The 17,603-nt window shown below is 38.8% G+C and overlaps 1 protein-coding gene across 7 annotated transcripts in view; it reads right to left on the bottom strand.

Annotated features, from left to right (window-relative positions):
* The window catches only part of ABHD17B (abhydrolase domain containing 17B, depalmitoylase), a 48,318-nt gene that overhangs the window by 6,258 nt on the left and 24,457 nt on the right, over positions 1-17,603 (bottom strand). For all 7 annotated transcript variants that reach the window (XM_060199689.1, XM_060199688.1, XM_060199683.1 and 4 more), the window contains one exon: positions 2,031-2,500. In XM_060199689.1, the coding sequence (XP_060055672.1) occupies positions 2,031-2,497 (467 nt within the window). In that variant the 5' untranslated portion in view covers positions 2,498-2,500. The remainder of the gene's footprint in view (positions 1-2,030; positions 2,501-17,603) is intronic.

Here is a 17,603-nt window from a genome sequence, read left to right as displayed (position 1 = left end):
ATACTAATTTCTAATTCCTTCAAACATATTTTGGGTTCAGTATGAAAGAAAATGTTTATGGAATTCTATGTAAAAAAGACTTCATGCTAAAATTCCACAAGCATTATTTTTACTCTTTAAAAAAAAGGCTACACACACACACACACACACACACACACACACACACACACAAGTCAGTATATTGTATACATATAGTATGTTGCAAGATTGTTAGTTCTCTATATCCTAACTGTCCCAACTGTAAGTTATTGCAAGTGTAATGAATGGATGTGGGGTTAGGAGCTACAGAGAGGCTTTTAAGTATGCCTTTCTACTTTTAAAAGTCAAATAGCAGTTACTTCTGGTAGCTAAGAGTTACCTGCACAGCAAATTATATAAGGAAAATGATGGAGCTCAGGAATACAACACAAACTTTGCATGTAAATAAGTGCTGAGTTTGATCCCTGGCACCATCACCAAAAAAGATAAGGTTTAGATTAAGAAAAAGTAAAGCTGGTCACTTAACTAAATGAAAGTTCTTTACACACAATGGGTACTCATTTGTCTTGTTTGAACTATATTACTTTTTTTGGGGGTGTGTGTATGTGTTACTTAGAAACACTAATAATAAAAACCAACTGCTTTAACTCTGCATCCTTAAACACTAGTCTACTGAAGTATAATTTAAAAGGGTAAATTATGTAAATTATAGCTTGATAATTGTTATTTAAAAACTATCACATTTTCCTGACAGTTTATATATTAAATGCAACTACCTGACTTTGACAGGTAGGTACTTATCTCAAATCCCATATTTAAAACTCTGCTGTGAGAGCAAGTTTTATTATATAACTTGGAGAGGTAAATAGTTCTAGAGGCATTTTCTAAAAAGGATTATGCCTACTACCAACAGCAGTTATACAGCCATTAATAGAGACAGTGAGATATCGAGAGGGAGGGGGAGATAGAGAGGAAGAGAGACACCTGGAGACCTGCTTCACCACTCATGAAGCTTTCCCCCCTGAAGGGTGGAGACTGGGGGCTTAAACCTGGGTCCTTGCACATTGTAACATGTACACTCAACCAGGTACGCCATCACCCTGCCCCACATACAAGCTAAAATAGGAAAAAGTTATGAAAATTTTAAAAGATGAAAAGAATTCACACATTAAGAAAATTTACTTGTGAGTTGTCACTTAAGATAGTGAGGGAAAGAGACAAAGAGAGACAACTGCAGCCCTGCTTCTCCACCTATGAAGCTTTCCCTCTGCAGGTAGTGACCAGGAGATTGAACCTGGGTTCTTGTGCACTGTAATGTGTGTGCTTAAACAGGTGCACCTCTACCTGGCCCTAATGAGCTGTCACTTTTCACCTGAGATCATCTCTTCAAACTTTGAATCTAGAAATCAAAGTAAAAGCAAGAATAAGAAAAACAGTCATCCCTAAATACTGAAACAGAAACACATTTTATTTAGAAAAACCTATCTATGAAGAACTTATCTATTGGGTTAGGGAAATAAAACAATGATAATGCAAATGACTATAGTGCTTGAGACTCTGGCAATCTGTTCAATCCCCAGCACCACCATAAATTGGAACTGAGCAGTGCTCTGGCAAAATAAATAAATCACCCCTTCTCTACACACACACACACATGCACACATGCAGTTACCTTTTTAAGGGAAAAAATTATAAGGTGTTGGGCTCTTACACATGAGGTCCTAAGTTCAGTCCCTGGAATTGAATGTATCAGATGATACTTTGGTGTTCTCTCTCATTAATTAATAATTAAAAATAAAAAGTTTTGAAAACTTGATATAAGTATATGACATATAAATCCAAAGGGCGTTTAAAAACTTTCTTTACAATTTTATATAATTTCAAATTACAACTTAGAAGTTTCATTCGATATAGGTATATACTGGTAAGTGTAATCTCTATTTAGTAATCTAAGATATGTTATAAAACAGCTTTTATTCTATTTTTATTATTAAAAGAACATGCTAGTTAACTATTAAACATGTGGAAAACTATTCCCAGTAACTTTTTACCTTGTTCTGAGGGCAAGCCAAGCAGCTTCTATGTCTGCATAGAGGTTCTTCTCTGTTGGTTTCCCAGAACTTGCACCATATCCGGAATAATCATATGAGAATATATTACAATTAATCCGAGATCCCAGTCCTATGTAAAAGCTGCTCATCTGACCAAGATCAACAGCATTTCCATGTGAGAAGAGTAAAGTGTATTTGGCATTGGGCGAGCAACGCACAAACATGCAGGCAATTCTGTTGCCTTTACTGGTTCTAGTCATGAAACATTCAATAGCATCTTTTTCTCTAGATGAGTATTGCCAGTCTGCTCGTTCTGATAGGTGTAAAGTCCATCGGCTTCCACTTTCATCACACATCAGTGTGTAAGTTGGATCAGGTGGCAAAAATGCTAATTTTGAAGCAATTTTCCCTGGGCAGGGTGGGCAGCAGAAGAGACAACACAGCTCACTAAATGAAAGGTTATTCATCTTCTGGAAACAAAAAAAAAAGAGAGAGAGACAGAGAGAGAGAGAGAGATGGCAAAAGTTTTAATCACTACACATAGATTCTGCATTCTCATATAACAGAGGATATTAACAAAGACATTAGTAAATTCTACTGGTTGTCACTAATAAATATTAAGCATTTTCCCAATCAGATTTTGATATCGTTCTAGAGATACTTTCTTATCAAGAAACAGACTCAAATACTATATTGACATGTCTCAATAGCAGTAATAAAACCTCATAGCATAACTAAAATATGAAAGTAATACAAAGTTGCTATTTTCTCCTCACAAATAACAACATAGGAGGTAGTATCTTACAATGCTTTAATATGCACTTCCTAGGCATGTGTCTAAAAGATATAAAAAACACTCAATTCAAAAGGATATAACTGCTGCTGGTGGTGGGGAGACAACACAATGATTATGCAAAATGTCTTTTGTGTCTTGAGACTCCAAAGTTGCAGGTTCAACCCCCACCATCACAACATAAGCCAGAGCTGAACAATGCTCTGGTAATCAGTAAATAAAGGATACAGTCATCCTTTTATAGGTAAATTATAGGTGCCCAACTCTTAATAGTCAAAATATAGTATCAACTTAAATGGCAATCAAGAGATGACTGGGTAAGAAAGTTGGGAGTCGGGTGGTAGCACACCAGATTAAGCACATGTGGTGCAAAGCACAAGGACTGGTGTAAGGATACTGGTTCCAGCCGCCGCCACCCCCCCCCCCCCCCCCCCCCCCCCGCTCCCCACCTGCAGGGGAGTTGCTTCACAAGTGATGAAGCAGGTCTGCAGGTGTCTATCTTTCTATCCCCCTGTCTTCCCTTCCTCTCTCCATTTCTCGCTGTCCTATCCAACGACTACAACAATAACATAAAAAGGGAATTAATAAATAAATAAAAAAGAAAAAAGAATGTTATGGGACAGGGAGTCGGGCAGTAGCGCAGAGGGTTAAGTGCAGGTGGTGCAGCACAAGAACCGGCATAAGGATCCCGGTTCGAGCCCCTGGCTCCCTCACCTGCAGGGGAGTCGCTTCACAAGCAGTAAAGCAGGTCTGCAAGTGTCTATCTCCCCCCCCCATTTCTCTGTCCTATCTAACAACAACGACATTGATAACAACAACAATAACTACAACAACAATTAAAAAAAAAAACAAGGGCAACAAAAGGGAAAATAAATATATAAAAAATATTTAAAAAAAAGTTATGGGACGTACACACTCAGTGAAATGATACCAGATCACTAAAGACGTGATACTGGCAGCCTGGGAGGAGGTGCAGTACTTGAAGTCCAGAGTGATGCTCTGGTTCTCCATCCCCCACTCCCTCCGCTTCCTCCCTCTCCTATTTCTTCCTTCCTTCCTTCTCTTTCTCTTTTAAATAAATACACTAAAATAAGTGAACTTGCAAACTGACACTCAAGACTAAAAGTTATGGCACCAGAGGAAAGGGACAGGGGATAGGTGGATAGGGTTCCATCTTGTACAATAACACAAGAATGCCATGGTTGGTAGGTGCACTGAGGTATACAACTGTGACTATATTTCTAAAATATTATGTCTCAAGCCAGTGCAAAATCAATAAAAAATAAAATAAAAAAGGAAGTTTGAAATATCTTTAGTGTAATTTCCTTGTAACTCAAGTGATTTTTTTGTTGTTGTTGTTTACTTCTAGGGTTATTGCTGTGGCTTGATTGCCTGTACTGCGAATCCACTGCTCCTGTGGCCATCTTTTCCCATTGTTGTTGTTGGATACGACAGAGAGAAATTGAGAGAGGAAGGGAAGACAGAAAGGGAGAGAAGACACCTGCAGACCTCCTACACCTCTTGTGAAGTGACCCCCCTGCAGGTGGGAAGCTGGGGGTTCCAACCAGGATCCTTGCACAGGTCCTTGCGCTTTACCCCATGTGCTACTGCCTGACCCCCATTTTTTTAAACCAGAGTACTACTCACCTCTGGTTCATGGCACTATGGAGGGCTGAACCTGGGACTTTGGAGCCTCAGACATGAGAGTCTCTTTGCATAACCATCATGCCATCTACCCCCACCCTTCAAGTGAAAATTCTAGAATCTCAAGAAAGATTAGAGATTTAATGGCATATATACAGTAGTACTATTTATGAAATATTTGCCAGGCATTGTGTGTGTGGTTTTTTTTTTTTTGGATAGAGACAAGCAAAAATTGAGAGAGAAGGGGACACAGACACCTGCAGCCCTGCCTTACCACTTGTGAAGCTTTCCTCCTGCAGATTGGGACCAGGGACTTGAATCTGGGTCCTTGTACATGGTAATGCATGTGCTCAACTGAATGTGCCACCACCTGGCCCCTGTGTTATGACATTTAGTCTTCAAAAAGGAAGACAAGCGAAATAAAACAAAACAAACAAAAAACACCCTGTATGTCTTAAAACAAAGCTGTACCAAGTGCAGTGGACACATACACAGTAGCAGTACTAAATATTTATGAAGTATTTGCCAGGCACTGTGTGTGTGTGTGTGTGTGTGTTTACAGAGTCAAGAAAAAATTGAGAGAGAAGGGGACACAGACACCTGCAGCCCTGCCTTACCGCTTGTGAAGCTTTCCTCCTGCAGACTGGGACCAGTGACTTGAACCCAGGTCCTTGCACATGGTAATAGCATGTGCTCAACTGAATTGCCACCACCTGGCCCCTGCCTATGTATTCTTTGTGTGTTCTGACATTTAGACATTTAGTCTTCAAAAAGGAAGACAAACAAGCAAAAACAAAAACAAACAAAAAACCAACCAAACAAAAAAATATCCTGTATGTCCTAAAACAAAACTGTACTAAGTGGAATGGAGGTAGAGACAGGATTTGATAATCTGTTACTATCCCACCACACTGCTTCAGGGACTCAGAATACTGGGAAGCCTATATTTGAGCCAGGGAACCAGTGGCCAAAATAATCTGTAATCTTTAAAGTACATGTATGCAATTACTGGCCAAAATAAAACTTTTTTTAATATGAAGCCCAACATGGAAGAAAGTCAAATTTCCTAGATGTTTACAGATAAGAGTTTAGGGTTTAAAGTCAGAACTTATTTGCTCTGTAACCCTGGACAAATTATTCACCCTTCTGACCCTCTTCATAAATAAAAGAGGCCAATGCCTACAAGACACTTGTAAAAAAAAATACTGTGAAGAACAAATATTTTAAAAGTATGAGCTCATAATAGTGCAAGAACAGCAAGAAAGTAATGCTTGTTCAACCAGTATTTCTTTTTCACTTGTCTTTTTTTTGACTGCTTTCTTTCTTCCTTTTTTGTTGGGGGGAGGGGGGGCAACGGGGACCATTGTGTAGTCTCAGGAAAAAGATATTCACACAAATGCCTTCAGGGGCTTGATAGCACTTCTTTTTCTCCAAAATACAAGGATAGTAAGCAATTTGTTTCCTTATACTAGAAATCACTTCAGAAAAGTAACCAAAGGCATAACAACTGGAAACAAAAGGGAAAAAAAAGCTTTTTAAACTTATTTACGTATCAAGCCCTACTGCTAGGGGAAAAGATGTATACAGCAATAGTAAAATAAATTCAAACAGGTTTAACTATAGTGGAAAATCTGTACATCAAAAACTGTAAGACAATGCTGGGCTGGGTGGGGAGGAAACTGAAGAGTTTATAAATAAACTCACATATGTATAGACAACTAACTTACAAAGAGACAATAGCTTACAATCACGGGAGGAAATCTCTTTAATACATGGTGCTGGGGAAACGATGCCAGATGAGAAAGAAAGTCTATCATCTCATAACAAATACAAAAGTGAATTTAAGACTGAGATATGTGTGAATGTGCACACACACACACACACACACAAACACAAACCAGCCTTAGATATGTGTGTGAAGAGTCTAGTGGCAAAGGAAGCAAGTAAAAATAAATGAATATGAAAGTGTACTCCAAAAAAAATCTTATAAATCAATAGAAACAAATGCATTTAAAAAGAAAAGTATGGGGGCAGGGGTAGATAGCATAACGTTTATGTAAAGAGACTCTCATGCCTGAGGCTCCACAGTCCCAGGTTCAATCCCCTGCATCACCATAAGCCAGAGCTGAGGTCTGATAAAAATAAATAAAAAAAAATAAAAGTATAGGACAGGGTTGTATATAACAATTCTGGAAAGAAAAGTAAAGGTATGAATGGTAGATCTGATTTGATTCTATTCTTTAGCCACATTCACTGAGCTCCTAGTGTATAAGCATTATGTAAATGACCAGGGATGAATTGTTTGTTAAAATAAACATGGTCATCATATTTGTGGAAAAAAAAAAGACATGAATGGAACATCAAACTAAGAAGCTTCTGCAGTGAAGGAAATACACTTCAAAACAAACAAATAAACAAACAAAAAGCCTACTGAAGAGAATATGTATGCATACCAGACAGCTGACAGGAGTTAATATGCAACACACAGAGCTTAAAAATGCATCAATAAAAAATGCAAAGTACTAAGTGAAATATTTGGCAGAGGATCTGAACAGACACTTTTCCAAAGACAACACCGAGATGGTGAACAAGAACATGAAAAGATATTCACCACCTTTTTATTAGGGAAATACAAATTAGAACAACAGTTAAAAAATTACACCAGCCATGTGAGAATGGTTACTAAATACCCAAAAAGCAGGCAACAGGTAATGGGAGATCATGAGAAAAGGGTACTCTTGCTTATGTACTTTTGGTGGGAATGTAAACTGACACAACTATTATGAAAAGCAGTGTGAAGTTTCCTCAAAAACTTGAAAACCATAATTTCATATGATCTGGTTATCTCTTTCAGGTATTTACTTGAAAAAACAAAGTAAGACACTAATTCAAAGAGATATATGCCCCTATGTTAATTTTCACACTATTTACATAATAACCAAGAGTTGGAAACAACCTAAAAGCTGATGAATGTGGCAAGTACACTCAAGATAAAGGAGTCCAAGAGAACAAATGGAGACAAATTTGAACAATAAGTAAGGCTGCCAAAGTATAGGAAGAAAGGCTCAATCTCACCCAGTAACAGAGAAGTTCAAGAAGTGCCATTTCAAATCTCAAGAAAAATTAAGAATTAGAAAATTGAGCAATATAAAATATTGTAAAGAATAGGAGAAAGAGGAACTTCTGAGTGGTAAGCATTCTGTTTACCTAGGATCCAGAGTTTCACTCCCAGCAAAGTCCTCCAAACGGACACTTGCACAGGTCTTTTAAGGTCACATTACATGTAGAAAGGTGCTCACTGTTTTCCTTCCATCAGTATTTTGGAAGCAAAAGAGATGAACAGGAAAGTGGGTGGTTGCAGATAATGGTATTATACAGATCAGAGGTTCGGACTTGGTTAGAACTTAAAAACTTACTGTAGATGGGAGGGGGGAATAAACTAAGTTCTAAAATATCTCTAATACAAATAAAAATACGGGGGCTAGATGGTAGCACAGTGGGTTAAGCACACATGGAGTAAAGTACAAGGACCGGCTTAAGGATCCAGGTTCGAGCCCCCAGGTGGTGAAGCAGGTCTGCAGGTGTCTATATTTCTCTCTGTCTTCCCCTCCTCTCTCAGTTTCTCTCTGTCCTATCCAACAACAACAACATATATAACAACTACAACAAGGGCAACAAAATAGGAAAAATGGCCTCCAGGAGCAGTGGATTCATAGTGCAGGCACCGAGCCCCAGGGATAACCTTGAAGGCAAAAATATAATAATAATAATAATAATAATAATAATAATAATAATAATCACCTCCTGTAAAAATCAGCACTGTGGAAAAAAAAGTTTTACAAATAAAAATACTCATAAATATTATATTATCTTCAAGGAGAAATATCTAAAGATATGCATATCTGAATAGATATTTGTGGAAGGGGAAAGGAAATGGGGGAAGGGGGCCGGGTGGTGGTACACCTGGTTAAATGCACACGTTACAGTGTGTAAGGACCCGGGTTCGAGTCCCTGGTCCCCACCTGCAGGGTAAAGGCTTTGCGAATAGTGAAGGAGGGCTGGAGGCATCAATGTCAACCCCTTCCCTCTCAATTCCTGTCTGTCTCTAATAAGTAAATAATGATAATAATAAAAAAATAACAAAAGGACATAAGGGGGGAAAAAGTAAATGAAATAAAAGCAGACTAAGTAAGAAAAGGGATAATGTTCAAACACTGATGTACCACAAACTAGACTAGAAGCTCTAAAGGGAACAGAGCACAATTACTTACTAATCATTCTCTACTGCCAACCAGAGTAGAAGTTTGAGTAATTTGAGGATGAATAAGTTAAATACATTAGTAAGACTAACTTAACTCCTGGTACCTTTGAAGCCCCTACAAGAGAAAAAAGATGCCTAAATTACGTAATAATAAAAGAACACTAATTTGTACTGTGACTTAGTTGGGTATCATGTATGAGGGTAAAACTGAAGCAGTAAACTAAAAATCCATGAGCGTAAACGGGGTGAAACCATTCAAGTGGGAAAATTAGTACGTTACGAACATAGCAAGTCTTCCAGGGAGGAAAAAATATTGTCCTTCTAGAAACTATTCACAGAATAAAAGGTTAAGCAGATGGCCCATTGTGAAAATGAAGGCTTTCCTTTTGGCAGCAGACTTTGAGAGTCAATTTACTTACAGCAGGAAGAATTTCCTAAAATTGTATGAAATAATAATTTGAGAACCTGCTTCACCTGGTGTCTTTTTCCTGCTCAAAGACAAAAGGGAAAAGATGAACATCTGAGTTCTTTGTCAACAAAACAGGAAGACTAGTGTTTTAAGAAATGTCCCTAAATAGAATGACCTACTGTATTTCCTTCCTTTCTTCTTACAGAAGAGACTTCTGTCAATTACAGACTACATTTTAATGGAAAACACACAGACACACACACACAAGAAAAAAAAAAAAAAGGAAAGGAAAAAGCCTCTAATTTTTCTTTGGCAATGTAGACTGATTCCTAATATTGCACCTGCAAAGGATGATTTTCTTCAGTTTAGTGGTTTAACAGTAGTTTACAAAATCGCAAGATTTTTAGAAGTACAGTTTCACATCCACTCATGGCGTGTGTATGTCAGCACACCCATCAAAATCCTGTGCACAGCGCCCTGCCCTCAGACACCACAGTTTTCATAAAGTCTAAGAGACAGTTTGGTCACTTTTTTTTGTTGTTGTTAAGTTTGCTTAATTTATCAGCATTCCACATATGAGTGACAACGCTGGGTAGTTTAGCTGTCCTTTACCTACTTACTTCACTTTTAGTTCCATTCATTTTAGGACAATTCTTTTAGGTGTTAAGACATCATTGTAATTAGCGAAATGCTACTGCAAAGTCTGTTAAAAGACGTTTGAGAGGACTGGGAGAAGAGATCAGGAAGACAGCTCTGCAGGACTTGAATGCCTGTGGTGCAGGTTTGATCAGCAGCACTACTACTTAGACATGACAGAGTTGAACACTACTGTGATCTCTCTTGCTCTCAGAAGAGTAAACATATAAACCTAGAAGACTGGGAGATGCTCACCAGTAGTTTGTGCTTTATCATGCATGAGGAAACTTTAAGTCTTGGTGCGGTAGGTCTCCCCTCTCTCTCACACTGTAAGGGGTTTGGAGTGAGCAGCCTCATAGTGCTATACACATGAGATCCTGAATTCATTCCCTGATACTTTCAATTTAAAAAAGATAAAGTGGGGCCAAGTGGTCATGCACCTGGTTAAGTGCACATATTACAGTGCACAAGGCCCCAGGTTCAAGCCCCTGGTCCCCATCTTCTTCAGAGGGAAAGCTTTTTTAATTTTTTCTATCTTTTCTTCATTTTGTGCAATATTTTGATAACTATGCTACGTACATACACAGGACTAAAGTCTTATCCAGTTTAAAGTGTATGATAAACCACTAAAATTAGATATACTAGCTATTTTGTTAGATAGAATACTCTGTATGCTTTGCCTATGTGATGTGATGGGGATCATACTCGGGGCCTGCAACACATGTGCTCTATGAGTGAACTACACCCCTGGCACAAGGACTACAATCTAAAGACAAGATGACTTACTTTAAGATTGGCTTTGCTCATGGATAGATCTGGGGGAGTCATTAAATATTTTGTTTCGCAGAATGTCAGACTTTCTCATGCTCCCTAGACAGTGCACAGCTACTTCCAGTTACTTATGGGTCCATCTATTTAGCAATTAGGCTTCTGAAAGTTCCAGGGATTCATAAAAAAACCAGCAATACTTCCCAGAGACCATTTCTGAATTATCAGCTAGTCTTGGAGCAAAGATGAGAAATAATTAAAAGTCAACTCATCAAAAAATATAAAATCTTTTCCACTTACTACTGTAAAAGCCCCACTTTTAACACAAAAAGGGACACAGAGTGAAAGTTTAGCTATGGTCTAGTACTTATAGATCCAAGGACTCTAAAGGGTGCAGGTGGGAGGGGTTGAGGGCCCAGAGCCCTGTGGTACCAGAAGATAACAAACTGATGGAGGTGTGGCGTGCAGACACCTGTCACGGAGGGATATGAAACTGTACATCAAACAACAACAAAGGCAACAAAAATGGGAGAAATGGCCTCCAGGAGCAGTGGATTCATAGTGCAGACAGGCAGTGAGACCCAGCGATAACCCTGGAGGCACAAAAAAGAAAAAAAAAACAAAACCATACACCCACAATAGCAGTCTTATATAATGCTATTTCCCCAATGAAATAACTTTAAAACAAAACAAAACAAACCCTACTTTAGATGTTTATCTTTTGTTATAAAAGTTTAAAACTTTTGTTATAAAAAAACTTTTGTTATAAAAGTTTAAAACTTAGATAAACCAACAGGGGCCAGGCAGTGGCACACCTGATTGAATGCACACATTAGTGTTTAAGGACCCATGTTTAAGCCCCCAACCCCCACTTGAGGAAGGAAGCTTCACAAGTGGTGAAGCAGTGCTGCAGGTGCCTCTATCCCACTCGATCTCTTCCTTGCCCTCTCAACTTGTCTCTATCCAAAATGAAAATAAATAAATAAGCTGACAAGAAATCAGAACAAAAAAAGATTTATAGTAAAGCCTGACTAATATCAGGAGTGGACAAATCACGTAGATGTTTGTTTAAATGTCTCTTTTCTTCTGTCTCTCCCATTCTATCTAAAAACAAACAAACAAACAAACAAACAAAAACCAATGGAGGGCGAGGGGGTGGTGGGTACACTGGTTAAGTGCCCGGACCTGGGTATGAGTCCCCCCAGTCCCCACTTGCAGGGGGGAAAGCTTTTCGAGTGGTGAAACAGTGCTGCATGTATCTCTGTCTCCCTTCCTCTCTCTCCCCCACGCCTCCCTTTTTTTTGCATCCAGTGTTATTGCCCTGGCTCGGTGCCAGCATTGCGAATCTACTGCTCTTGGAGGCCATTTTTCCCCTTTTGTTGCCTTTGTTGTTGTTGGACAGGACAGAGAAAAACTGAGAGAAGAGGAGAAGGAAGACAGAGACAGGGTGGAACTGGGATTCTTGTGCCTGTGCTTGCGCTTTGCACCATGTGGTTTAACCCGCTGTGCTACCTCCCTCTCCCTTCCCTTTTGATTTCTGACTGCCTGTATCCAATAAATAAATAGAGATAATAAAATGTTAGAAAAAAAAAGTGATCTGGGAGGTAGCACAGTAGATAAAAACACTGGACTCTCAAGCATGAGGTCCTGAGTTCAATCCCTGGCAGCACATGTACCAGAGTGATGTCTGGTTCTTTTTCTCCTATCTTTCTCATTAATAAATAAATAAAATCTAAAAAAAAAAAAAAAAGTCCCAGTAGCAACCCTGGTGACAAAAACAAATGTGCAAGCAAGCAAAAACAAACCCCAAAACCCAGACAAGTGAAAAGTAACAGTAGAGAAGACAATGGGGGGGGGGGGGAGTCTGATTTGGGTTAGTTATTGTTGGGGTCTTCAGAGAATTATTTGTGTTACAGCATGCAATATATACATAGCAGTTAATACTCTCCTTGAGAGAAGTGAAGCAACATTGCTCCTTTTGCCCCAGCTCCCCACCTGCAGGGGAGTTGCTTCACAGGTGGTAAAGCAGGTCTACAGGTGTCTGTCTTTCTTTCCTCCTCTGTCTTCCTCTCTTCATTTCTCTCTGTCCTATCCAACAATGACAACAATAATAACCACAACAATGGTAACAAAAAGAGAATATAAAAAAATAAACAAATAAATTTTTTTTAAAAATACCAGGAGAGAGAAAACAAAGCTACACTAATACGTGCAACAAGCTGCACAGCTACTATTAGAAACCCAGATGAACAACCTTCATCAGGTAAGAAATCCTAAAAACTGCAATCAGGAAGAGAGAGTTCTAAAATGTGGAACTTTAATCTGGAAAATAAAGAAGGTAAATTGTAACAAACTTACAGCACCTTGGTCCCATATGACCCTACACTGCAACACTGCCAACAGAAGGCAGGAATCTGTCTTCTAACCTGGTAAATTAAGTGTCCTGTTACTCTTCCTGACAATATCTGGAACCTTGCTGACAACAGGGCTGATGGAAGCCACACAGGAATCTCTACAGCAAGGTGAAGAGACCCTGAGGGGAGACTCTGGAATGGAGTTCCACCCACCCCTAGCCAGCAGCAAATTTAACAGGGTACTCAAAAGCATTTATCAGGAGTACTATTTTCTGGCAGACAAAATGAACCCTTATCAGTCCACACCTGACTAGTTAACACATTCCAATCCTACAGACAGCATGCCTCTTGTAGAACTATTAAGGCATAAACAGCTATTGGGTGGTTGGAGAAGTCATGATGTTTTTTTTTTTTTTTTTTTTGCATAGAAAACCAGAAAAAAGGTCATGATCTTTGGTAGCTCATTAATGAGGGAGGCCCACTGTCTGCCCTGCTCCCTTGCTGGCCTACAGACCAACAGGCTCTATTCCCTTGGGATATTCACACTGTCCTGCTCCTGGAGCTGAGGGCCCCCACCCTCTTTTCAGACCCAAATCATTTGCCATGACAACCTAGCAGGAACACTTATAACTTGTCACTACACAGCCTAGCTTGAAACAGTCATGGCTTTTCCAACAAAACAATAGCAGTGGAAGCATTTCAGTGTCTTAGGAAAAAGGACTCCATAGAGTGGCCTGTTAATAATTATCAACTGACTGAAGACACAGAACATAGCGTCTTTGTTTTAAGGGAATGGAAACAAACTTATAAAAGTGTGGAAGTATTTATTTTTAATATTTTAAATTGAAAGGATGAAATTTGGCAACCATTTTCTTCTCTGAAAAGGAATTATGGAAGGTGAGGAAATGGCTCAACTGGCAGAGTGTCAGACTTGCATGCCTGAGGTTCCTTCCAGTTTAATCCCTGCCACCGTTGCACTGGAGTGGTGTGTTGGTTATTTATTCTTTCTGTGTTTGTCTAGTGAAATCCTTTCTTATAGATGATAAATAAAATAAATCTTAAAAAACTATTATTTTTAGAAAGCATTATAGTTTTTAAATTCTAATAAGTTTTTAGAGATTAAAGAGTAAGTGGATCAGAATCATTAGAGAACATGGATTTCGTTGGTAAACTGAATAGATGTCTTAATAATTATGAATTTTGACTGGACTACCATCTCACACTACGCACTACTGTTAATTCAGAATGAGTCAAAGGATGTTAGACTCCAAGTCATTATCATATATCCAAGGAAACAATAGGTAAAACACTTCACAATGTAGGTTTTCCAGATGTAGTTAACCAAACAAACAAACAAAAAATAAACTAAAAAGCTGTTACATAGTGAAACAAACAGAACAAAAAGACATTTAAACTAAATGGGAGAAAATACAAAGAACTTGTAAAATTCAAAAACAATGAAATGCCCAAATCAAGAGAACAGTGAGATGTCAGCTCACCCCTGTGAAAATAGCTCATATCAAGAAGACCAGAAAACACTTTGGTAGCAGGGGCAATGTGAAACTATACCCATGTAATCTTATGATCTTGTAAGCCATTATCAAATCAATAATAAAGAAAAAAAAATGCCAGAGACAAGAACTGCCAAAAGTGCAGACATTAAAGGTCCCTTAAATACTGCTAGTAGGAATGTAAATTGGTCCAGTCTCTACTGAGCCCTATGTAGAGTTCTCAAGGAACTAAAAATAGATATGCATATGATCATACAATTCCACTCCCAAGTATCTATTTAAACAAACATATAAAATCATTACTGGGAAAATACACACACACACACACACACACACACACACACACACACACACAAATACAACTCAACTATAAAAAAAGATGAAATCTTGCCTTTTTCTACTACTTGGATAGAATTAAAGGGAGATCATAAGCCAAATGAGTTAAAAGAAGAAAGGGAAATATTGGCTGACTACAAAGAGCAAAGGAGAGAATGACTTTCTAGCTGCAGATGAGGTGATCAGAGGGGGAGGGAGCCTACTGTCCTTTGCAGGAGAGAGATAGGCTCTTTGGTAGTGTGTGAGTGAGGTAGTGTGTAATGCATATTTTCAGGTGTGAAAGTATGCCCCCAAAAACAAATCATGTAAAAATTGTTGTAACAAAAAACCCAATTCTGGCTGGGTTAAACAAATGACACTCAATGCTTAACTAACTGGAAGAAAGACTAAGGTCATCAGACAAAGAGAGGACTACAAAAGTTGGATAAGGGCAAGAGACTGGCTCACTTAATACTGATCCTTTTGGTCAATATCACACCACCTCATCATCTGGGGCCTTAGTCAGGGAACCCTTGGATTCTTGCACAAACATGCTGGGCCTAGACCTTTAATGGACCCCTCTCTGCACCACCACTGGACACTTTTATCAGGAACATCATCATAAGCCCTCTTGTGGGCCTTCCCAGGAGCTTGTCCTTAGCATACAGCAGTGATGATAGGGACTGCCCCAGTCTCCAAAGGGAGGCTGAGGTATCCTGCCTAGCCACTCAAGGTAGACTGATGCTGAAATGAATGCAGCCTACAATGTTCCCAGCTGTGACCTCAGACCATTAGGGACTCAGAAGTTACATAGGCTCTTGTGTTAAATATATATATATATGTGTGTGTGTATGTGTGTATATATATGGGCCCCAGGTGAGGTGGATAGAGCTAAACAGTTAATTTAAAAAATATTTATTTATTTATTCCCTTTTGTTGCCCTTGTTTTATTGTTGTAGTTATTATTGTTGTCAACGTTGTTAGACAGGACAGAGAAAAATGGAGAGAGGAGGGGAAGACAGAGGGGGAGAGAAAAATAGACACCTGCTTCACCGCTTGTGAAGGGGAGCCTGGGGCTCGAACCAGGATCCTTACGCTAGTCTTTGTGCTTTGCACCACGTGCGCTTAACGCGCTGCGCTACTGCCCAACTCCCTAAATAGTTAATTTTATCCACAAAATTTTTTCAAGAATGGGACCTACTTACTGCCCTAATCCAATTTTCTAGCCTTTTCCTCTACTCTGACACCAACTTTTCAGACAATATTTTTTATTGCTAGCTATCAAACTCAAAACAAGGCTACTGTGGTTGTGTGACCCTAGGAACATGCCTAAAATGGACATCCCAGCTTTCTTCTAACCTAAGATCCTAATCTTATTTGCTCTATTCCTACTTTTTGGTTCCTGTTCATTATAGAAGTCAGAACTCCCAATGGGGGAAGAAGAGGAGGAAGAGGATAAGAGGACTCTGAACTCCAGCTCCATCAGCACCCCAAAAGAAAGTAGGAAAAGGGGAGGGACATTTGAATGTAGTAATAGTGTAATGATTGGCTTGAAAGGGAAGAAAGGACTGGACCTGGAAGAAAAGGGGGGCGGGATTATGTAGAAATGTAGACAGATAAATTGAAGAATTGATGGTTGGCCTATGTCTGCAGGAGAACTGCAGTGGCTTGCAGTGGGGAGATTGGGGACTCAGGACTCTGGTGGTGGGAGCAGAGTGGAATTATACTCCAGTTGACATGTAATTTTGTAAATCAGTGTTAAATCACTAATAAAAGAAAAACTGTAAAATCATACTTCCTCACTTGAAAATTGCCAGTTTTGAAGTTTACAGGAGTCTCGCAAATAGTTAAATATGTAAGTAGTAAGTTTTATCATTATAAAATGTTTAGCAGTAAGAATCTGAAAAGAGGTTAGGAATTTTGTCTATGAAAATATAGCAGCAGAAAAAAATAAAAAAATAAAAAACAAACAAACCAGGAAACTACCAATGTTGGTAGGATATGGAGAAAAAGGACTTCTGAGATACTGCTGGTGGGAATGTAACCTGGTGCAGACCTTTTGGAAGGCTGTATGGAGAGTCCTCAAATAGATAAAAATGGAAATACCTATGATTCAGAAATACCACTCGTAAGCAAGAAATGCCACTCCAAACAAACGACATGAAAACACTATTCTGAAGGGACATAGGATTCCCTATGTTTACAGCTGCACAATGGCCAAGGAATAGAAGCAGCATAAATGCTTATTAAAACAACACCTGGATAAAGGACATATGAGATATGGGGTTAGGCAGTGGTGCACACATTACATTGTGTTGCAAGGACCCAAGTTCAATCCCTTGGTCCCCATCTGCAGGGGGGAAGCTTCATGAATGAAGCAGGGGCTGTAGGCGCCTGTCTCTTTCCCTCTTTATCTCTCCCTCCCCTCTCAATTTCTCTGTACCTCTATCCAATAACAAATAAATAAAATTATTTTAAAAAATAACTTACAGGATACATTCAACGGAATGCCACCCTGCATTTTAAAAAGTTGAATTGTATCCTTTATATAAAATTGATGCAACTGCAGGTGATTATGATCATTCAAATAAAAGGTCAAAGATACCTATGGACCTATTTGCTCATATGGACTACAGGATAATTAAAGCACATGAACTTAAAGTAAAATTCACCAACTATGACTTGGTGGTGGGTGCAACATGAAATCATATCCCTGAATTCTTATAAACCACAATTAAATCACAAACTACTACAGTAGAAGATGGAAATTATGTTGAAGAGTTTATAAACTACGCCAAGCCAAGTATTTGATGTGAGATACAGGTAGTCATTTCTCTACTTGTGTTGCCCCTTAGTTTCCTACTACTTACTACATTAATACA

This window comes from Erinaceus europaeus, chromosome 10 (assembly GCF_950295315.1).
Source record: "Erinaceus europaeus chromosome 10, mEriEur2.1, whole genome shotgun sequence".
NCBI lineage: Eukaryota > Metazoa > Chordata > Mammalia > Eulipotyphla > Erinaceidae > Erinaceus > Erinaceus europaeus.
This window is presented reverse-complemented; position numbering and strand designations above follow the sequence as displayed.